This window comes from Neodiprion virginianus, chromosome 4, assembly GCF_021901495.1.
Source record: "Neodiprion virginianus isolate iyNeoVirg1 chromosome 4, iyNeoVirg1.1, whole genome shotgun sequence".
NCBI lineage: Eukaryota > Metazoa > Arthropoda > Insecta > Hymenoptera > Diprionidae > Neodiprion > Neodiprion virginianus.
In genome coordinates, this window is record NC_060880.1 from 8,996,221 (window position 1) to 9,020,945 (window position 24,725).

General features: G+C 37.7%; 1 protein-coding gene, 1 long non-coding RNA gene and 1 pseudogene across 2 annotated transcripts; 2 read left to right on the forward strand and 1 right to left on the reverse strand.

Moving 5' to 3' along the window:
* Positions 1-1,429: 1,429 nt before the first annotated feature.
* LOC124302167 (uncharacterized) lies at positions 1,430-5,660 on the forward strand. The gene is made up of 2 exons (XR_006907647.1): positions 1,430-1,516; positions 5,329-5,660. It is a non-coding gene; the product is annotated as an uncharacterized LOC124302167 (long non-coding RNA).
* On the reverse strand, positions 3,876-14,627 carry LOC124302164 (alcohol dehydrogenase class-3). Its single transcript, XM_046758010.1, has 7 exons — positions 14,338-14,627; positions 9,381-9,624; positions 9,019-9,239; positions 8,060-8,276; positions 5,803-5,933; positions 5,409-5,683; positions 3,876-4,034 (listed from the first exon to the last, which is right to left on the reverse strand). The coding sequence occupies exons 1-7, from the start codon at positions 14,356-14,358 to the stop codon at positions 4,010-4,012; spliced, it is 1,134 nt and encodes a 377-aa protein (XP_046613966.1). The 5' UTR covers positions 14,359-14,627; the 3' UTR covers positions 3,876-4,009.
* Positions 14,628-19,816: 5,189 nt separating this feature from the next.
* Positions 19,817-20,984, forward strand: LOC124302066 (uncharacterized; annotated as a pseudogene).
* Positions 20,985-24,725: the final 3,741 nt, after the last annotated feature.

Consider the following 24,725-nt stretch of genomic DNA (forward strand, 5'->3'; position numbering starts at 1 on the left):
ATCCAAACAATTGTATAAAATTCAGAAATATTTTTTTAAGGTTACTTTGACTGAGCCCTCTTCATAAGTCTATTTCTCGGCATCGAAAGAGTTGATTGAATATTATTATTTAATCCATTCTTTCGGCGAATAAAAAATGAACTTGTTATTTTTATATTAAAAAGCCATCGAGAGAGTTGATTAAATACTATTATTTAATGAACCCTTACGATATCTTATAAATGGACTTGTATATTTGGAAAGATATTAAGGATTAAGTCAACGTAAGCTTAAAAGTATGTTTTTGAATTTTATAAAATTACTTGGATAATGAACACCGTTTTACAAAGAACGTTAAAACGATTATATTGTGCTGAAAAAAATAATTGCTTGTTAAAGTGGATTTCATATTCACTTGCATGATGAAGTTTTCAATCCTTTTTAAATCTAAATACGATTTTGAAGGCTGGAGAAAAGTTTACGCGCAACACATTGATATGTTGTTGCGATATACTATCGTCCACTGTGTCACTGATTATCGTTACGCCTTAGCGAGACTTCCATATCCATCGCTAGCATACCGACAATCATCGTAACCTAACGATTCGAACTAGCGACAAATATCGTTAACTGCGTGGTACAGAATCACCACTAGCGACAATTGTCGATAGGCAGCGTTAACGATAGCGATAATCGTCGCTCGAGTTACGGAATCCCGCGCTATAGTCAGAGAGAAACCTCACGAGCAACGTTCCCTGCCGACTAAATAACCATTTTTGATAAACTAAGTTAAACTTGCCCTCTTGGCGCTACGGAAGAAATCTGCTACCTAGTATAACTAGGCAATCCGCTAGTACTGTTCAGACGCGGGATCGGATCGTACGAATCTTTGTTTGTGCAACCCGCGGACGAATCAGTCTTGCACAAATGCAGCGCAGGATCGATGAGCTGCTTAACAACAACAGGTATATCCGTTGACCCCCTTACTCAACCCGAAATCCGATACAACAGAGTCCAATAAGCCTCAGCATTTTCAAGTCCGTTAAGTCACCACGCGACTAAATGCTACGCGCGAAGTTTCGCGCTGCTGGGCGGCCAGGCGCTAGCCTAATTGATTTCATCGAGAGTTGACTTTGTCTGCGAGAGAGAAGTTCGTTCACGCAAGAGTGGTTCGCGCGGATAGCTGGAGCGAGCGCAGCAGCTATGGGCCATCTTTTGTCGGCACATGGTACTACGCGCGGCACTTTGAATTCACAATCAGTTGTGTGGTCGTAAATGTTCAGAAAAATAATCAATAGCAAGTTAAATACATCATGCCTGCTAATTGAAATGTTTATAAAATATGTATTAAGAGAATCTCTGGTAAAAGGGAAAACTCCGAGTCACATGCCCATCACCAACGTCAACATACGCACAGCGTTTACGTAAGTCAAGTGTAGCAGACAAATGTTGCAAACGAAAACTTGTGCATGTGTTGACGCTCGTGGAGTGTAGGTGGCTTGAAGTCTGACCTTCGCTAGAGATTCCCTTCGTATAAGTGACGTATTTCAAATATTTAAGATCATGTAGCAGTCATACCCTTACTGACCCAATTATCAGATGTATAAGTTTTATTTAATCAATTGTCAAATGAATGGACTAGACTTGAACTTGGACAGCGCAGAAGGTTATCGGTGCGCCTGGAAACAGTCTGATGAAAGATCGCTGCATTAGAGAATTTGAGAACGATTTCAAGACGTCTCGACACAATTTGTCCATGTGTTAGCTGGGTTGCGATCTCAGAAACCGCATAATGTCTTACAACAGTAATTGTTATGGGTCTTACAGTTAACGAGCTTGTGTGAAATTCAAGTAATACAAAATCTATTCATTATTGAATATGTCTCAAACACACCGGACGACTAATTACAAATTTGGCCTAATAATTTGTTTCCGCATACGGAACGGAAAACTACTATTACATATACTATCGTAAAAGACACATGCAAATATTGAAAATGCATCAGAAGTCTATGATTACATTTTATATTTATTAGATCGATAGTAAAACCCAAGGACGACAATAAATTCTCGTTCCACAAAAAACATTTATCAAGTGAACTGGGTCTTGAAAGAAATATGTTTAAACTTTACACACTGCATATCTCATATTTCTATAATGAAGTTGTATAATTTTATCACTGAATTCAGATTGTTCTATAAAGATTTACCAGATTTTAGTTGTGATCATCTTGCATGCATACTTTTAAACAAATAGCGCAGCATTACTCAAAATTACACAAATATGTCTGAAATTACAGAAAAATTAAAGTTCTGTAAACTTGAAAAAGATTGCTGTAATAAATATGATGTTCACATAATTATGTCAGGCATAAGATTATCTAATGTATAGGGGCAAGACCAACAATTGTTGACAGTCGACTCACGGTTGAAATTTCAATTTTTCTGCAATTTTAATAACTTGTAGTATGTACTCAGATGCAAAAATCTTGCAAACTTCAGACCTCCACCTCTTACAGTTTCTAAGGAATACATTGATCAACTCTCAACAATGAATACTCGTTTTCCTATCCATATTTTGGTCGTACCCTTATCGCAAAAAAATAAATGGTTCAAGATTTCAACAAGGAAAAGTTTCTCAACTTTTATGTCAAACTTGACATCTTCCTCTAAAAGCCCAAATTTTCTTACATACAAAACCAGGTCGAAGCTACAATTGATCTTACGGAACATTGCATTTTTAATACTTCGTAACAGAATATCTTCATTTTGTTTATTCACGTTTGTAGAAGTTCTGTACTTTTTAAATAATGATTTATATATATTGACATATCTGGTGCTACATATTAAAAAGCCTGAGTACCTTTTACCCCTTATATTTTATAAATCACTGTTCCAAAAATTTTTCGGTTTTTCATGATAGTAATTTTCCGTGTAATAAAGAAAATGTAAATTTTTTAAATCATACTTTCCCGATTGAAATATATCTTGTGGATACAAGATGTGTTTTTGTTACTCGAATCGAAATCTTAGAGGTACAACAAAGCATCTTATTAAACACGCAAGTCTTCCATCAGAGAAACAACAATACATCTTGTTTATTGCACTAAAACTGACCACAAGTCTGACAAATTTTAAAGCTGAGATTTATGAAAGCATCAGGAGTAAAAGGCACTCAAGCTTTTTCATCATGTAGCAGCCACGACGTTAACACGTTGAGCGCCACGCGTATTTCTAAGACAATCCCGTTCAGGCCACGCGCGCCGCTGTCAGCCACCGATAAGTCTAGTGTCAGCCACCGATGGCTGACGCGGCCTAAACGGAAAGTCTAGTGTCAGCCACCGATGGCTGACATGGCGCTCAACGTGTTAAAGATACACTATTCGTAAACAGTACAGTACTTCTACTCTACAAACGTGAATGAAATTAAAATATCTCTAGAGAAAAAGAAGAAGAATGTGACGCTTTCAGATTATACAGTCAAATTTCAAATAAGAGCTCAATAATGTCAAAAACAATAGGTAAAAAAAAATAACTTTTTGACAGAGATCTGATACTTGCAGTAACTTTGCATCTTGGTGCATACTAAAAAATATTAGAATTGGATAAAAGGCGAAATTTTGACCCTGGATGGTGTCCATAATTCGTAGACTTGCCCAGTCATTCAGTGAAACATTGCTCAAATGTAAATTCAACGTGTAAAGAATTACAGGTGGTTTTTCACTTACCTGCAACAAAGGTTAGCATTTAAAATTATGTAATGTTGATCGATCGGATGTCAGCACAATCTGTATTCTTGCATTTTGACTGACAAAGGTTGATATCATTCGCATGATATCGCTAGTGCTATGATAGTATGAAATTAGAATCTCATAAAAAAGAAAAGTAAATACGTATTCATTTTGATAGCAAAAATGTACCCATAAAATATTTATTTATTTATATAATATAATTCAAACATTGTATCTCATGGATATGTACGGAATTCTGTACAGTAGTGTCCTTGGAGTTACAACGGTGAATCCATATTTTAGAGATGCAGAACAGCTCTCAAACTGAAAATTCAGAAAAATGATTGCAATTAATTAAGGTTTCGTAATTTTCTTACATTATAGTTACTTCAAAATGATGATGAATAAATAGCCGAAATGAAGTTCTCTGATTTTTGTAACCCTTCTCAGTAAAAAATGTAATTTTACTCCATTTTTTATGATAATGCACAAGAATATCGTATGTAAGATCAAGATTGATTTAAATTTTGGTTCCAATGATATTCCATTATTTTTTCGTCGATTCTCTCCAGATACATGATACAATAGTATCTTCCAAATTTTTGAAAAACTACTGAGTATTACGGCTCAAGAATGACGATTGATTTTAAAAAACGGGTTGACTTTGTGAATAAATAGAATCACTGGCTGTATCCTGACTTTTTGGGCTAAATTTCTTTTCACACTAATTTTTCTCAATTTGTTGACGCTCTGAGAGGAGAGTATACAAGGGAACTAGCTTTCCGTTAGAGTAGCTGAAAGATAATTGTCTTTTTTTTCGATTTATTTCGTTTTAGCTGTTACTAAAATTGTTCGCTTGGCTAAAAACGGCACTACATGTTACTTTTTATGATGTTCAAGTTGATAATGTCATTGTGATGATACACGTTTAGGAGAAATCATTATTTCGCAGAATTTGAGTTATTTGAAATTCCATAAGCTGTAATAAAACAAGGCATACTCTCAAGTATTTGTAAATCTTTCAAAATCAATAAAAAATTCGAAGTGGTGATTTTTTCCCAATATTTTGTTACGACAACGTAATTAACTTCAACCTCGTCGTTTTTTAAAAATTCTTTCTATTTAACTCTCAAATGTATCAAAGTATTTTTGTTCTTAATCTGCAGAATTAAACGGAAAAATCCACAAGGTTAGAAAACTGGAAAAAGTCAGGGAATTTTATATTTTCACGAGAAATTAACGCGATATTGTAGCTTAACATGAATATATCTGGAAATGTGGTTACGTTGTAATGTAGTATAGTATAGTATATACTTTGTATCAACGTTTTCCTTGATTCTTTTAAGCAAGAATTACAGTCGTTGGCAAAAAAATAGCAAGTTGTCTGAGCTGTTATTTTGAAATAAAAAACAAAAATCAATATTGTTTAATACCAACATTTCCTGTTGTAACATCATCACTCACTTTTCACACTCCTGTGATACTCATATGTCAAACTTTATCTATTCTATCTGAAAGCCTTTTCATCCCATTTGACTAAGCAATTGCTTGCAGAATCTGTGCACACCTCACTATCATTTCTAATTCTCCGAATTCTAATCTTATACTCTGCTTTCAGCACTCGCTCAAACTTGTGACTCTATTCTTCATCATTTTAAAAAGTTTTGAGAGGAAATATGAAGAAGAAATCTGGATTACCTTTTTCCTGAGTGTAGAAGATCAAATGCTTCGTTGATCTGATCAAACGGAAGATTTTGTGTGACAAACTCATCCAGAAGCAGTTTCTTTGATTGATAATCCTTGACCAGCTTGGGCACACTGTCTCGCGATTTCCAACCGCCAAATGCAGTTCCTTTCCAAACGCGACCAGTTACCAGTTGGAATGGACGAGTACTAATCTCTTGCCCAGCCCCAGCTACTCCGACAATGACAGACGTGCCCCAACCCTTGTGGCATGATTCCAAAGCAGCTCTCTGCAATAATTGAATAATGATGGATCAAAAGTAGAAAAATGCAATATTGCATCATGTGGCATTGAATGAAAAAGAGATTTCTATTCAAAATTTATAATATTATCAAATAGTAGCCTCACCATAGTATGTACATTTCCTACACATTCAAATGTGTAATCAAGACCACCATCAGTAAGCTCAACAAGAACTTCTTGAATTGGTTTATCGTAGTCGTTTGGATTTACAAACTCGGTGCAACCAAATAGTTTAGCTGTGAATGAAAAGAAATTTATTGAATGACAGTTGTTATAAATGGATTGATTCAAAATTTGAAGTGTATATTCACTATACATATACCCCGTAAAACTGTATTGTGAGCTCAAAAAAAATATCTAAATCTTTCAGTGAAATATTTTATGCTGTGCAGGATATATGTGCATCTTTTTTTTAAATAGAATTGTATGCCAATAGCAAATTCTACCCGATTGAAGGCCACCGGTATCGTCTGCTAGGCAGATTAAGAAAAATGAAAACAGACGACCTGCGTGGCCTTGAATCATTCAGAATCTGTCTCCGTAGGTGTATCTCTATATATGGACTGATCCAGGCACCTTCAGCCAACTTTTTAGCATAAAAATTTTGACATGTTATAATGTATACTGATGTATACTATATTAGAAAAATCTACAATTTTTCAGGTCCACAAGCCTGACTGTTTACGAAAAACACAAAAATCAGTTACAATACGCTTTTGAATTGATCCTTTGTCTACAAATTTAATTTCCTGTCAGAAAAAAATATGAAGATATGGGTTTCTTGTTCAAAAATGTCTAATCTTTCCGAATACGAAATATATTTGAAGAAAATGTCAAAGAAAACATGTTTTGTTAACAATCTGAGATCTGTATAGGTGAAGGCCAGAATTTTTTTTTATATGAAAACGTAAACATTTTAGAGCATTTCCTACATACCTATATTCTATATTCATGGAATGATGACATCGATTCAATTATGACAGCATTAATGTCCTGATAAAAAAATTTCATGATGTATTTCAAAATGTCTACTACTTCATAAAAAGAACACTCCATTTTTAGACGTTTACGCATACCTGACTTGAAATGTCAAGAAAAACAGTTTTTCCTTGGGGATTATTTTGTGGATCTCTCTAATAAATTTCAGTTTCAAAAAGATCAGACTTTCATGTACAAAAACCACAATAGGTCTTATAGTTGAAAAAGAAAAGAAGTGCTACAAATTCTAATACCAAAAAGTAATTTGGTCAATGCGTTTCTCGTAAATAGAAACCTAAAACAAATTGAAAGATTTTCATAACTCAGTATATACTATAATATGTTAAAATTTCTGAAGCCAAATGATTGTAATAATAACCAAATAGAAATTTCAACCATACGAAGCTGGCGATGAATCGTAGATTCGGCAATATATTCTAGCAGTGTAAATACTCCGGTAGCCAATGTTATATATTATGAAAATGATTATATATATATATATGGTTATATATTATCCAGATAGTTTTATTTAAGATAAGCACCTTAGGTAAATGTACCTTATCTCTTTGTTTTATAGAAATAATGTGAATGAAGTTCAGCTTTCATCTTCATCTACTTCAATCTACTGCTCATCTTTATCTTTTTTATGGTATAAAGATAAAATATGCTGCTTAGAATTAAACAAATTGGAAACCATTCGGAGTTGAAACTCAGATGCCGTTTTGTGAAAATCAATAATTCGATGGAAATTTCTTCTGAAAGAATATCTTTGCAATCTACGAATGCGATGAAACGTGGCCAAGTCAACCAAACTTTTTTTCAACAGCTAGTGAAAAAAATATTATGTTGCTTTAACTAAATTTGACACAATCGCAGTAAATCTTTCATTTAGACGAAAAATCGGTACTGTCTAGTCGATCCTATCAAATTGTTTGTTGCTTTACCAAATAATTATTTGCAGCAACAACACATTTTTTTACCATACTCAAAAAAATATTTCATGAAATCAACAATTCTTCGTGTTCAGTATATCAAGATTCTCCTGTTTCTATATTTATCTGGTTTATTATCTGAATGAAAATTAGAATAATTATATCCTTCAAATAGATAAATTGCATGGGAAACCATGTTCCATTGTGTCTAAGTGAATTTGTAAATGAACAATTGTATCTTCGTTTGGATAGTGAAAGACATTATCTGGTACACTACCAGGAGCGCTATAAATATTGAGCATCAGTACCAGAATACTTCAGTATTAGAGGGCAGTAGACATTTTTCATAAGGCATGCACTGTACGAGATTACGGAAATCGAATGGAAAGTATATATTCCTATTCAGCATAATTGATCCTCTGTGACTGATGTGTAATGCAATTTTCAATAACCTTGTTCGAATTTATCCTTATTGACGTCAATCCCGATGATACGGGAAGCTCCAGCTGCTTTGCACCCAAGAGCAACAGCCAAACCCACTGCACCCAACCCCCAAATAGCGCACGTACTATTTGGCTCAACTTTTGCAGTATTAAGAGCAGCCCCATATCCTGTTGGCACCCCACAGCCCAGAAGACAAACTTTATCGAGAGGAGCTTTAGGATCAACCTGTGGATATAAATAACACAAAACAGTAGTAAACGTCTAAGGAATTCCTCATTGGTAATTTCTATCAATATTTGTGCATTATTATAATAGTCATGTTACTAAATTTGTTATTTACTTGAATGATTCTCTCAAAACGACAATTTTACGTAGAATAAATTTTTTCTCTAATAATCACTGCAAGATGTTGGATTTTTTTTCCACAATATATCAGCTAAGAATGATCTAAAATTATTGTACAGACTAGATTGTTTCTTCGAAATCACGTTAACCATTTTTTCTCTGGTATCAACTTGTAAAAGTTATTCTGTTCTGGGCTGTTGCAAACAAATTGTTTTATGCTGTAACAGCCCAGAAAGGTACTTCAAATTTTTGAATATCAAAACGATTCATATTTCCTGAAACGGATAGATATTTACAACTTTCCTCTCAGACATAAAAAACAAGAATATTGACGTGGATCCCTCACAATACAAAACGAGTTCTTGTCATTGAATTTGTCTTTTTTCAAGAACTACAAAAATGAATCCAATATTGCCGTAATAGGTCACGTTAGCTGATATGTGTTGGGTAGAAACATCATCTAGACCGTTTTATTTACTTTATTTTATTTACCTGAGATCATTCGGACTTTCACTGATAAAATTAAGGAATTTTATTAAATATTTCTTTCCCAATATAAAAAGATAATTTCGAGAGAAACATTTATTTATAAAATTTGAGTAACCAACTGTAAAATAATAACCTTGGAAAGTGAAATGTCCGCAACGACCGTGTATTCTGAGAACGTGGAACAGCCCATGAAATGAGCTAGAGTCTTTCCCTTGCAAGTGAAGCGAGATGTTCCATCAGGCATCACACCTTTGCCCTGAGTGGTACGAATTTTCCCACACAAATTTGTCTTTGGTGACTTGCAGAATTTGCATTCACCGCACTGAGGTATATATAGTGGGATGACATGATCACCTGTAAATTGAAGATTCAATTTTCATAACAGAATGCCAATTGCAAAGTAAATTAAATAAATAAAAATTCTACATTACAGTCTGTTTAGATAATTTACCGATATAAAATACAACATTTTTGTAAATATATTGTAATACATACCTGGCTGGAATTCTGTCACACCTGGTCCTACACTTTCAACAATTCCTGCACCCTCGTGGCCAAGTACACATGGAAATATACCTTCCGGATCTAATCCACCCAGCGTATAGGCATCGGTATGGCAAAGGGCAGTTGCTGAAATCTTAATGCGAACTTCATGTGCCTTCGGGGGTGCCACTTCAATTTCTTCCAGCGAAAGTGGATATTTCTCTCTCCATGCTACGGCTGCTTTGCACTTGATCACCTGCAAGAGTAATTGAAATAAAATCAGTCCCCAAATTATGAACTACTAGATGGAATTATCTCATTATTATGAAAGGTATTTTTGTGTTACACTAGGGGAGAAGGAATAGAATATAATTCAGAGAAGCATATTTAGACGTGCCTGCAAATCGTAATGCTTATAACCGAATGCATTCTAGAGTGCTTTGCATGTATAATCTCAACAGAATACATTCGAATAGTTGCAACAACTATATGTGCGATATGTTTCAATTTAGTTAATAAGATTTAGTTGAGATTTTCAGCAACAGTTCCAGCTTCTTTTATCATATAACGTATCATCTTGTGAGCTTGACGAGAGGACAACTTGTTCGGAGGTCCAGAGGCAACAGGATCCGATTTGCTCGTTTTAGAAGAACTCTCCCTATTTTCTAGTGACCAAGTTGATTATTATGTTGTGATCAAGCGAGAAAATACAGTACAATAGGCAAGATACATAGAAAGCTGAAGTTAGTAACGTTAACGTAATGAAACATCATGGAAAAAATAGTACTGGTACAATTTTAGAACGACTTTCAAGGAGTTGGCTTTTCAAAATATGAACATGTTTTCTTTGTTATTATTTACTAGCTAAACTCCAGAAAATCCTAAGCGTTCAAGTTAAAGGCCTATCTCCGAATAGGACTAGAAAAGCAGGGTTATTGTAGGCAGTGCCAGGATATAAATTAAATGGTATAATAATCAAGATACTTGACTTGACTAAAGCCCTAATTAGAAAGGTAAAGCGACAGCGGAAGACCGACCTCTCTGTTGCACGGTCGAAAGAGTGTGGAGCAGGCACCAACCGGAGAAGCAATGAGGCAAGCGGGTAGTTATACTTGTATAAGCTAGGTGTTTTCCCTGTCAAGTCACCGATTAGAGTTAGAGGTCGCTCTCCTGCTGTCGCTTTCTCTTAATTAGAGCTTTAGCTCAGTGTATGGACCGCACAGTCTATCTCTATATGCTTCGGGTTTGCCTGAAATCAAGTACCTTCTGATACAGAATTATAGTCCTTTTTCGGAAACACCTCTTTCAAAAAAACGTGAGAATGTAGCATAGTAAGTTGTGCTATAACAGTCTTGTATATGGGGCAGTTTATCTAAATATAAGCAGCTTGAAACTTCATATTTCTAATCTGGCTTATTTTCAGTGTTCAATATTCATATATAACATTTTACTGGGAAGCTAGATTGTTTCAAGGCTCCTGAATTTAGAAATTCGATGGCTTCCGCTTACAAGAAATTCTTAAATACTCGTAACCGATGTGCTTGAAGTTCCATCGATCAAGCATGATCAAACAGAAGTCTATTCGAAGAACAAATGAACCATTGCAATATTAAGCTATACTATCACGACGTTGAAGTTAGTAACGTTATTGTGATAACACATTAGGACAAAAATTGCTATTTTACAATCTTTAAATGGCTTTAAAGCAGTTAGATTTTTAAAATATGAGTATAGGTATTTAACTTTATTAAGGCTTATAAGGTAAATAAATAGATTCTGACAGGTAAATCAATCATGGTAAGTCAACTTTTGTTTAGCTAAATATTGAATATATTGATATATATTCAACTTCATTCGAGCTCAGCATTATTAAAAACTAAGTTTTTGACTAAACTTGGAACGATCCAGTTTTTATCAATCTAATATGAAATGTCCCGACGTACCTATATTTTGCATACTGGTCAATTGGTTGGATTTTTACAACCACAAAATATCTTTTGTCCTAATGGGAGAACCCAACATGTTAAAGTCGATAATTACGTCTCCAAACCTATCCTAGTTATTTCCGGCATCAGACAAGGTACGTATCGTAGCCCGATTTTATTCCTGATCTACGTCAATGATTTGTACTCCATTATCAAGCATGCTTCTCTATTACTTATTACTGATGACGCCCAACTTTTTTTCAGCCATTAGTAATCAGAGTGATAGGCTTTTTTTGCAACAAGATCTCGACTCCATGGTGGAATGGTATAGAGTTAACGTGTTATCTTGCAATGTTGGCAAATGCTTTTGCATTACCCTTGGTAAACATCTCACTGATAACCAGCTTAGCTGTCATAGAATAGCAAAACTATTTATTGAGCAAGTTACAGAAACTCTCATTTAAGAGGCACTTTGAATTTATCGGTGCAAAAACTCTTAAAAAACTTAACTTTATTATAAGGTCGGAGGTTGACTTTAAGAACATCAATTTGTTTAAAACGCTTTATTACACTTTTATTTATCTGAATCCATCGAACTGTTCGACTATTTGGAAGCCTAAAACCAATGAGTTCAGACTTAGACTTGAAAGAGTCAACCATCTTTACTTCAGGTTTGTTTCTTATCGAATCGGAAGAGCTATGGATTACACTAACCATGATTACCGCCCCATTGCCTCTTTCCTCGGTATTCCTTTATACGTTTAGAAATACTAGATCGGAAATTTGCACTCCGATTTCTCAAACTGCTTCGCAACGACAATGCATATTGGATTGACTTGTATAATACTAGTCCTTACACTTTTAAGGCTAATTCTAAAGTGCTGTTGAAATAAGGATGACTATCTTTTTTTTTTCACTGTTTCTGCAGTATCATGGATATTACATTTGTATCACGGGTTATCCCGTTCAAACTACGTGAATAAATAAATAAATAATAATTAGATTTAGGATTTTATATACTTTATTAAAAAAGTAGCCAAACCCATATGGGTAATTGGTAAAACCAGAATCAATTTAAATAAATCTTTTCCAAGTTAAGTCTGCATATATAGTACAGTATTTATAAATTTTACCAGCTACTATGAGAATTTAAATTTCGAACATACTACCCAAATTGCCTAGTTATATTCTGTAATATTTTAAAAACATCATCCTGCAAATTATAAGGTTTGTTACATTACCTGTATTGAAAAATAGGATTACTTGCAAAATTTTGGAATAGGCACAATCCAGAACCTGATGCATATTAACATGTTCTTTCTCCTTTGAAATTATTCAAGTTTTGAAGGAAACTTGCAGCTTTTTTACTCTTTAAAACATTTGCACGAGATGTTTGAAATAGACTCCTCTGTATATGTATAACGAGGCTGAAGTTAGTAACGTTAACGTAATGACATGTCAAGGGAAATTATTATTATAGTGCAATTTCTGAATGAATTTCAAAGAGTTGACTTTTCGAAATATATGAGTATGTCTTGTTTACCATGGTTTACTAAATTTCAGACAATCCTAAAACGTGAAAAGTAATCATTTTGCCTAGACACGCATCGTTACGGTAACGTTACTAAATTCATCCTCATTATGCATGGATAGTTCACGACAAATGTTTGATTTAAATTCATATATACCTAATATGGATTGTGTAACATATGAGGTGTTTATGGGTGTTTTTACAAATGTTTTTACTCAAGATCATCCCCGAAGACAGATCAAAACATTTCCCAATAAATATTCGTACAGCAATAAAAAATTGTTTACTGTACCGTACACTTGGAGTAATTTTAATGTCTAATTTGATATAATATGTTTCAAGAATTTTACATAAGCTCACAATGATAAATTTGATTAGATTAGAACAAACTATAGCCTGCGTTAAGACTGTTTATAACCATTGGTTGTATGAAGCCACGATAAGAAGAAACTGTACACTGAATAAAGCTCAAGCTAACAGCCAGAGTTATCAGCCAAACATGTTAATCTTTTTCGAATCATAAAAATGTATTTCAGTTTTATGCTCATATTTATTTTAAAGTGTTCGGGATTCAAGGTACTTCACAAAAAAATTTTCAAACTTTGCTATCTTATTCGAATGAACATCAGAGCATTTGGCTGCTAATTTTGGCTGATAGCTTGAGTCTTGTGTACTCTGAATATTGTCTAGAACCTATACGATATACCTATATAGCGCATTTCACAACGTCCTGATCAAGGTCGGAAAATGATTTAGTTTTGGATTTACTGCAGAAATATTTACAAGAAAGTATTTGTCGATAAAGACACAGCCCTTTTTCTCAACTACCTCTATTCGAAATATATTTAAATTAGCTTTTTCTGATCCACCTATTTTGTGAAATTTAAAAAAATTCTGTAAAGTTAGGTTCGGTGAAAAAAAAAATTCACACACCAGCTACAGGGACTGCTGAAGAAAAATAATTCCTCATCATTTCCAGATAGCGTTAACAAATAGAGTAAAACTGAAAATCAATGTGTGGGGAATCACTCCGTTGGGCTCTATATGTCATACCCTGTAATCTTAGTTCGGCAACACATTTTTCAAAGAAATGAGAGACTTGTGAGAAATTCTCTGTTTCAAATTTCGAACTATTTTTTTATTGGTCGTTTAAAAAAAAAAAATGCGGGCAAGTTCCTTCATCAACACAACAATCCCTTTTGAATTTTAAATTTTCCAAGGAATTGGAAACCTTGAACTTTCATGTTCTTAAAATTTTGTCGAGTGTATATATTTGCTACATACAGCTGCAGCAATATATTGTCGAGCTTTAATAATAACGCATATGATGTGAAATAGTATAGTTACAAGATGCAAAGAATGCCAGTTGTAGATTATTATCAACAAAGCAATAATGCTAAATGATACATACACTATTATGCACTTGAAATCACTGTGATTGATAACATATAATATTTCCCATAACCTGGTAATTTAAAATTCCGTTCTTACTTTTTTTAAAGCGTAAACTCACCTTTCCTGCGGTATCTGCCATGGTGAATTTAGACGACGTACTGAGTTGGCCGAAATCTGTATCCAGAAGGAATGCTCTCGTATCTCGAGTTATATAATAACGATAGGTCACGCTTGCAAAACGATGACCGCTGGAATTCGTAGCACTTTTTCGTCGGTTGTGAGAAGGAAGAGGGCGATTTTAGGTTATCTGGTTGACGATTACAACATCCAAGGTCACAATCCGGCGAGGCATGTGCGCTAGGCTCCATGCATGTGTGCATACAAGCGCGGTTTACAACGAACGTGTCGCGCACATTGAACCGTACCAACGAACGATACACTGACTGACGTCAACTTCGGTAGGAACGCGTGCCAAAAAAGAGGGTATCATGTGATTATAGCATGAGTAGTGCTTAGACTACTTTTACACGGCGGCATTATTGAACGATCAAACGAACTTTCCTGTACGCGAAGTTCAATCGTAATTATATTCCATCTCGTTCTCAATATTACGATGTAATTATTCAGCGAACTCATATTTTCAGAATTCAACATCATTTGAGAAACCCTTTTATTTATTTGACAAAACCGAAAATATCTCTTGTTATTCCTTCGTTTTTATTATTGTGGGTGTATATTCACATAGTCAGAGATATACGGGTAACTATTGAAAAAACAGATATCGGTGTGTTAGAGTAAGAAATATTAAAAGTAGCTTTAAAGATGCAAATATTTGAGGTACGACAGGGAACAATACTGGGTCTGTTGTTCTTCGTTACATTATACATAAATACTATAAATAGCATATTAGAATTGGTTCCGAAATATACAATTGCATATGCTCATGATACAGCTGTTCTTTGCTATGCTAGAGATAGAAAGTTTTTAAAAAAATTTAACGACTAAAGTGGAAAAAATGAATTATTAGTTATATCAGAATAGCCTACAATTGAACGTTACCAAATCAGTATGCCTTACTTTTGGAAATTACTGTGATTCTGTAACGAACGAGTTCGAAGTCATTGTTGATGGTGTTCGTTTAACTAGGAAAACATACAAAGTATCTCAGGATATATATTGACCAGTGCATTAGGTGGCGTTTTGATATCGATAGCATTGTTAAAAGAACTAGATATTTACTATGCCCTTTTCAGTAGTATTGCGACATATGGAAAAATTGTGTGAAGGCGTGCATACAACCACGTAATGCAACCATTAAAAAATCTTCAAGCTAGAATTCTGAATATCATTATTCCTAAAGGACATGTGTCGTTTTGCTACAGCTAAGCAAAATTATGCACTGGATGCGACTCATAGATCTCTATGATGCGACTATGTATGAATACCACTCTTTGAGAAAAATGTATGGCAAGAGAAAGTATTACCAGAAACAAATCGCTTCCGATACATAAATACAACCCACGGGTTGGTTCGAAAAATTATAATTATACAGCAATAAAGGTATTTAATTCGTTGGTGGAGAAGAAGAGAAATTTAAGGGATTGCCCTCGTTGATTTCGGCGTTGTCGTATATGTATATCTCCAAATATCGAAGTCAACATATCTCAAATGTAAAAAAGTGCTAATGGCCCCATTTTATTGTTAGATACAGCGAAAGACAGATGGCAGCAAATTGTGGAGACAGGGGTAAAAGGAGTATGAGTTAAAGGTACGAGGAGTGTACAGCGCGAGAGCAAGTGGGTAATAGAAACTCGGCAGTGATGGTAGTAAGAAGGTAGTAAGAAGAGAGCTGTACCTCAGATTACTGGATTTATTTAATCTTGCGTCCCTAATTTATCGGCATATTGTTAATGTACTGTTCTTAAGAAATATATAATTTGTTCTTTCTCCCGACTCCTGGGCGGAATTGAATATTTCTTTCCAGACATAATCTTTCGTTATCCAGGCCATTCCGTGTTCACACCGTTCCCCTAACGCTATACACAATTCTGAACAAAAACACTCTACACATTTTCATTTGACGCAGAAATAAATAAATGGCATGAATTCTAGGAATTTACTGTGACGATTTCATAGAATCCGTCCCATTTCTTTATTTCTGCCTGCTCTCAAACGGCTTGGACTCGGGATTGATGAGGACACACGTTCAACCCTCGCTTCATTATCCACGGGATGCCTAAATCATTGACTCTTGAGCAAATCAAGGCCGATATTATTTCGCTAAGCTTCTAAGAAGTCGACAACTCGGATGTTAAAATAATATATCTGTCCCCACAAAACAGACACCCGATTGACGAAAGTCTGTGGCATCGAGGTATCAGCAGAAATAAGAAAGTTGCTACTCTCCACAGCACGCATCTATATTCACTTCGTAGCTTGTCGTTTCAACGATCACGCCAAAGTACTGTAATGTTACAAATGCTTAGCCTTCGGTCATTTAGCTAAAGACTGCACTGGCCAAGCTTACTCTGCATACTGCACAGGTGGACACGAGATGTGGAATTGCCGAATAAATAGCATGGTCCAAGATGTTTCAACTGGCAATCATTTGAGGACTAGGAGAATTTGGGACACACGGCTTTCGATGGTAAAAATTTTCCAATTTTCCCTAAACGCTTAGCTGACAAGGCACCCAACACAAAGTATGGCTAATAACACGATTAAGACCACATTGGACAACCTACGATTTTTTGCTACGTAAACTGCCAATCATTCGAAGGTCATTTCACCAAGTTTAGTTTCTACTTTCGGAAAGAATTCTACCACACAATCTGCATGTCGGAAACCTGGTTATGAACTACCAATTCAAAAACTCCGCGCGCTGAATTTTTCTCAATCTGCTCTCCGCTGGATCTCTGCTTATCTGACAGAACGACGTCGAGCAATACGTGGAGATGGTGGGGATTTATCTGGATGGGCGATTATGTGTAAGTACTGTACGGCGACCAACAGGTCTTCATTCTCAGGCCACAGCCTTTCATACTTTATCTCTCTGGTTTCCAGAATATATGAAAACACTGTAAATATAATTTTTAGCTAGACGATTTACAACTGCAAGCCGCAAAAACTCAGAGAAAGTATCAGACTAATCAACGAGGATACAAAAGCAATCACCGAGTGAGCAGAGGGGATTGGACTATTGCTGAACAATGATAGAACAAAGTCGATACTCATCGGTATGCTCCGTTTTATCTTGAATATATCATTTCACGATCTACCTACTACCACCGTAGGTGACGCTAATATATCTTTTTCAAAAGGGGTTATTTGCCTAGGCATAACTTCAACCCACACTCTAGCCTGGACCCCACAAATTAATAAAATAGCCAAACGCATAAACACAATTCTATACCGATTGAATTCTTCGCGCGACTTTCTATCTCCTAAGCTCCGCGTTCAACTAATAGTCTTTCTGATTTTCCCACACCTCGACTGCTGTTGCCTGACGTACCTTGAATTCCTTAATGAATAAAATGTCCTGCTCAGTAGATGTCTAAGTGCTTGCATTCCTTTTGCCCGTGTCCTACATGGAAATGAACATATCACCAAAAATGACCACCACGCAGCAGCGGACGGCAAAAGAGCCGTCATTAAAGCGTGCGCGAAAATCACCCGAAATCGTATAGCGGGAATCAACGAGGCAATAAATAAACGTCCAGCAGCGCAAGAACCGAGCCCACTGAAAAGCTTTCCGACCGCGGCCAAGCAAAATAAAGTTCTCGTCCACAAAAGACCCGACCGCGGAGATCGAAAACAGGATCAATTTTATTGTAGGTCCAAAAACCGATGCAATAGCCAGGTATGCTTCCTCAGTAGCTACCAAACAAGCGGTCACCAATATAGTAAAACCAGTAGAGGTTGGACTGCAAGTCTAAAGGATCACCTGAGCCAGAAACAACGGAATACGCATTCAGGCTAATAAAGTTGACCTAGACAAAATACGCACGCTTACGTCACTTGCGAAGGCAGGACTCGTGGTCACCGAGGACCAGAAATACAACCCACGAGTCATCAGATACGAAATATCAAAGAACCGACCCTGGACGAGATCCACACTCACCTCGTCAAACTTAACCAACTATTAGGGGATGAGGACGACAAGCAAACCAAAGTAGTTTATGTATTCCGTGTGCGAGAAGGGGAAAATTTCGTAAATTGCGGCCTTGAGTTATTACCGAAGGCCAGATCGATGACGAAAAACCAAACGCACGTCTTGATCGGTCTATCAGTATGTAGATTTGACGACCTCGTTAAATTATTACAATGCTATACATATTTAGGCTTCGAACACCAGATCCACAACTCCAGGTTGACAGCATTATGCGGACACTACTCGGGCTGCCACGAAATGCGCGACTGCAGAAAACGAACCGAACCGCCGCGCCGCGCCGTGTTGCCATGGCTGCAAAACAGCTCAAAACGACGCTACACATTCTGCACTGGACGGCCCGAAATGCCCTAATCTCAAACGAAAAGTAATGGTTAAGGTACGGATACAAACTGTGGCTAGCAAAGCCTCAGGTCCCTGCAGCCTCCTCAAAGTCTACCATGTAAACTGCCAGTCACTTGTTGTACACCTCAACGAGTTGAAATTACAGTGGACTCTCGGTAATTCGGCAAATATCGGACCAGAGCACTACCGGATTACCGAAAACGCCCGATTACTTGAAATCACTAGTAATGACGCACTTAACCGGCAGAAGCTATGTTTGATTGTATACATACATTTGTTTGATGTGCGGTTCTCTCCAGGTTTTTTGACTTACAAGCACACCACGTTATTGTGGATGTCTTTGTCTTCGGAAAGACAAGATGGAAAGATTTATTTAATAATTAAGGACTTACTCTTAATGAGGGCTATAAGAGAAGGGTCAATCTTGTTGAACCGAGAACACCCTGTAGTATCTAATACGTTTCACAGGCTCGGGTGGAGTCAGAACTGCCTTTATAGTGACACGGATTTTTACATCGATGCACTTTTTTCCGAAGACGCGAAGGGTTGCTCAGTGCTTCATTCTAAAGCATAAACTCGGGCGTGCACTAGAACTGCATTCCACCTCAGACTAGGGCTGCAGAAAGCCGTAACTGACGTTCCTCTTATAATTTGACGTGCGACAATCTAAAACAGATCTGGACGAAAGCCTTGGCTGACTGTCAGGCTAAGTTCACCAGGAATCGTTCCCGGACACGAATCACCCAGTGCCGTACAACTCCTTCTGATCTCACTGTAGCCGTCTGCTAACTTGTACGATATCGATAATATTAGAAAATGGCAATGAGGCTAACAGATGCGTTTTAACAAAATGTTTAATAAAAATAATCGCAATCAAAATAATACAAGGTAAAACTTTACAAAATGAACTTATTAAAGAAAAACAATACAAGATAACATAAAGATAACTAAAAATTATATACAAGATAATATAAAGATAAGTAAAAATTATAGAAATCATAGGTTCTATTCCTGTGTGTTCTTTTATAAGTGAAACTGATTTATAAGTTAAATTTTGAATCTTACGCATTTCACTGACAAAAAGATGAGCCAGCGGGCGCTGTGCCACAGGTTTGCTGACGATGCTCACGGTGAGCTTCCGTTTTAAATACTGAATTTCGACCTGCCGCAGTATCGCGTCGCTGCTGTTCAAACTGCGAACTCCTGTCGGTGAGAGTTGGTTACCTCGAGCTTGAACAGTTCCCTTCGTCAATAAACATCGCAGTATAGTTGTTCACTTGCCTTTAGAGGAATAGTGAATTCATACACAATCCGAATTACTGTTTTCAGATATCTACCTACGGGTGATTCTATGGCATCGATAGCGCTCGCGTACAGAGTGGGTATAGAAGCACCGTTTGTGAAATCATACCCATAGTATGCCAGGCTATATGGAATTCACTGCAGTATACGATGCTACAACCATCTGCGGAACAATGGCTCGAACTGAGTCAGGAATTCGCAGACAAATGTAATTTTCGACATTGCATTGGAGCGTTGGATGGAAAACATGTTGTAATGTTGGTTTGTAATTTCTTATGTCTATCTGCTATAGGTATACGTGTAAATAATTATACTTCTGTTGAGATTTGCTTTTGCTTAATTCACGTATGTGTCTCATTCAACACCACATCATTTAACTATATATAATCACCCCGCGCAATTCAATAATTGTCCTGATGATGACAAATAGTTCCAATAATTTTATATAATGTTTCTTTCTACTGTAGGCTCCACCAAACGCAGGTTCGACGTTCTATAATTATAAAGGACAGCATAGTATAGTCCTGATGGCTTTAGCTTCTGCCAGTTACCATTTCGCAATGGTAGATATTGGAGCACAAGGTCTTCACTGTGATTCAGGCATGTTCAAAAATTCTGTGGTGGGACAGATGTTCTACGAAAATAAAATGAGTTTTCCAAATCAAGAACCGCTCTCTGATGATCACCCAGAGAAAATGCTGTACGTAATGGTAGCCGACGAAGCTTTTCAATCGACTATATTCACGTTGCGTCCATATCCAAGTCGTTATAATGGAGAACAACGAGTCTTCAATTACCACTTGACCCGTGCGAGGCGTGTAGTAGAAAACGCATTTGGTATAATGGCGTCAAAATGGCGAATGTATTACCAGCCAATTAACACCTCCTTGAAGACCACCGATAAAATTGTTATGGCGACAGTGTGCTTACATAGTTATTTGATGCCCTAACTAGTATACTATGGAGTTGAATATGCTGACTACATGGACGAGAATGGACAGATCGTCCTGGGTCAGTGGAGAAATGAGCTTATGAATGGCTGCGCAGGTTTTGGTAACTGTTGCAACTAATGCAGCTACAATCAAGGGTGGAAGATTAGAAAATGAATGCATAAACTGAACTTGATGTGGGTGTATTCAAGGTGCCATAGAAATCGAACTATATACAGAGTTGATGTGGTACAAGAGTAATTACTCTGACGACACTCATATCACGACTGACCTTCTAATTCCTCAGCTCATTCTTACACCTCTATGACACACTCACAGACATCCATGCATACATTATACAGAGCATCATATTGCTTGTAACAGTAACATTGGGGCTACGGGAGGCAATACGCATTCTAGGTTCGCTGCTAATGTCACATCGTATTTCATGGATTATTTTATGGAAGATGATGTTGTATCGTGGCAACAAAACTTGGCTTGAAGTCGCGTATATGGTTTATATATATATATATATATATATATATATATATATATATATATATATATATATATATATATATACATATACAGGGTGAGTTTTTTATCTTGAGACATCAAAATATCTCAAGAAATGCGCATTGTACAAAGAAATGTTCGAAACTAAAACTATTTGATTTTAATGGGGAAAACTAACCCCGTAAAATTCAACCCTCCGCCCCAACCCCTGAGGGCGTGAGCGGTAATAACTTTGAAATCTTAAATGGAAACTACTATTTTTTATTGCAGATTCAAATTGTCGACGAGAAAATACACAAGTTTTATTCGAAAGTTTTTTTTCGATCGGATACAGATGGCGCTGTAATTATTAAAACTCAAATTTTTCATGAAGTAGTAGGTGTTAAACGGTTCCAAGAGTACGATTTGGAAACTATTGGGTTACTTGTTTTTGAGTGATCTTTCACATTAGGTTCTCAAAATGGTGACCTTCCACTTCGATGCATTTGTTGATCTACGCTTCGAATGATTGTACACAACTGAGAAGTGTCTCTGGTATTATTTTCGCACAAGCATTTCTGATTCGCTGAATCATGTTGTCACGAGTCGTTGGCACTACTTGATAAGCTTCACCCTTTTGAGAACTTGATGTGAAAGATCACTCAAACACCTCGCTCCAGCCATCCCCCTGGTTCTTCCTCCCTGCCTGTTTTACGGCACCTTCCTCCGGACAGGGTCTCTTCTCCACCGCCCCGACCGAGGGTGAGATCTGCTTCCTCTTAGCCCCCGTCACCGTCCTACCCTCCGTCTCGCTCAGTTCCCATGCTTTGCCTTCTTGCTGGTCATTGACCGTCTGTGTGACCCTTTCCTTCGTCTCAGCGGCCCGCAGTGTTCTGGCCTTGGATAGCTCCCCTTCCATTGCCCGTCATCCGCGCTTTATCTGCTTGACCACGATAGCCGCCTTCGCCGTGTCTTCCTTTAGGCTCACGTGGGTATTCTTGTGCTCCATCGTGAAATTCTTCATGCCATCAATTAGAGCGATCAATGCCTTCAAGGCCTCCCTCCCGGACCTGGTATAGACCTCCTCGACTGGTACTGGAGGCTTAGTTTTCGTTACCCTCCCTAGATCTAGGGTCATCTGGATCCCCTTCAACGGGCCGCTCCTGGTCCTCTCCCCATCCTTTCTAGCCTTGTGGATCGCTCCCCTTGGCTTGGGTACCCTCTCCTATGCTCCCGGCGTCGGTAGCTCCAGGTCGATGAGGACCGGTGGTGTCCCGCTTTCCGGCAGTGACGCCACTTCCTTCTCAGGGTCACCCGTCGGTGTTGACGGGTGTGATCGGCGGATCTACGCCTCCTCGCGCAGGGATCCACCTCAAACTTCTCGAACGCCATGGCTTCATGTTTTGTTTTCTCGTTTTGTTGTTTAAAATGATCCATATTTGCATGTATTCGAATTTAACGACGGTTTGGCCATCATGGCAGCTGCACCTCGGTGCAGCATCTATCCCCGCCGAAAAAAGCCCTACCCCCTTTCGCATAGAAGCTGCTTTCAGTTTGTCAGGTGGTCTGCCCTATCCATGCGATCCCCCTTACCCCCCCTACCTCCTTCGAGTCTTCCATCTGGGGATTCCCCTGTCAATCCGAGCCAGGGTAGGCCGCCATTCGGGTAAGACCTTGCCGGATTTACCCCACCGGACTTCGGGTATGAGGAAATACTGACCAGGTAATCCTCCATGCATGCGCCCGAGACCCCAGATTCAACCCCCTTATTGGCTCCCGCCAGCTACGGAGAGCGGTTCTCCCACTTTGGGCATGTGGTTTTCTAGGACGCCACAGCGGCCCGGTAAAGGTACTGACATTTTACGCAGCCCCGGTCGTCGGCTTACTACTCCTACCTTGGTTAGTCTCCCGGGAATATTCCCCAGGGTCTCGGCCACATCCCATGCACTCATCACTCATTCGAACCACCATTCATACACCCAGCTCCAGGAGGCTGGGCCGGCTGTTCTTAGTGGGCGCTCGTCTAGAATCACTTCCACCCTGGGATTTTGGAGTCCCGTGGCGTCGGATCCTCAAGATTCATCGCGGCCATCAAGCCCTTACACCATGACAAGGTGACAGCCGACGTACTCCTACGCTGAACTGGCGCGAGCAAGTCACATCCACTTGCAATCGTGTGTACAAAACTCTATATCAACTGAAGTCTGGTGGACAAGCTCTCACGACTGATCTTCGTCGTATACTCGTCACAGCCCTCATCTTTCCAATTTTCGACTATGGCTCACTCCTGCTTCTCGACATCACTGGTGTCGAAGACACACGCCTTCATCGAGCTCTCAACGCCTGTGTACGATTTGTTCTCAACGTACGTAAATATGAGCACTTTACGCCGTTCTACGAGAGACTCAAGTGGCTCAAAGTCGTTCAACGGCGTAACTATTTTCTTCGCATTTTCGTATATTGTGCGATCAACTCTCGTGTCCCAACCTTTTTCGCCACGAAATTGTGCATCGTTCGGCAGTTTCGACTCTCACCCGCGGATCCAACCGATCTGGTTGTACCGTCATCTCGGACCTCCGGACATCAAAAATCGGTGCTCGTATCCGCTACCCGGCTGTGGAACTCGCTTCCTCCCACAATACGGGGCCTACCGGCCATCGAGAACTTCAAAACCGCCTTACTCGAATTTATACGCACGGTCTAGTACCCCCTACCTCGAACTTTCTCGAACTTTCTCGAACCGATTATTATTGTTATCGTTATCATTATTATTGTCATTATTATAATTACTATTATTTTCATTATCATGTATGTTACTATGATCTTTATTGTTGCTCAAATTTTCTCATTATCTTCTCTACTTTCTATATCTCCTTTATTCTCTTTTCTATATTTACTCAATTTTCTCTGTAAATCAGCTTAGTGAGTTATTAAGACATCTGCTCGTGTATACTCTTGCTCGTTTATACCCAAGGGTCACCGCCCTAGTATAATAAATAAATGTTCTTTTTCTTCTTCTTCTTCTGCTACTCCCACGAGATCGCTGTGTTGCGTATAATGGAGTTAAATTTCATTTGATGTTACGAAAATAGTTATTCAACCATCTTAGCCCGTCTGTATCCGTCTACTGGTGATCCTCGTGGTAGAATTTTATCGAAGTGAGGTCGGTCGCATAACACCAGGTCAAAGAAGCTGCGTAAGCATTGCAAGAAATGGTGAAAAAATATCGGTTCAGAAGTATCTGACGTCGAATAATCTGAGAGAATT

Excerpts from the sequence above, each read along its gene's own strand:
- LOC124302164 (XM_046758010.1), bottom strand. The coding sequence starts at position 14,358 with ATGGCAGATACCGCAGGAAAG. Across the intron at positions 9,240-9,380 it reads TGTGACAGAATTCCAGCCAG|GTGATCATGTCATCCCACTA; the intron begins GTATGTATTACA and ends TTCAATTTACAG. Across the intron at positions 5,934-8,059 it reads TAAGGATAAATTCGAACAAG|CTAAACTATTTGGTTGCACC; the intron begins GTTATTGAAAAT and ends TTTCATTCACAG.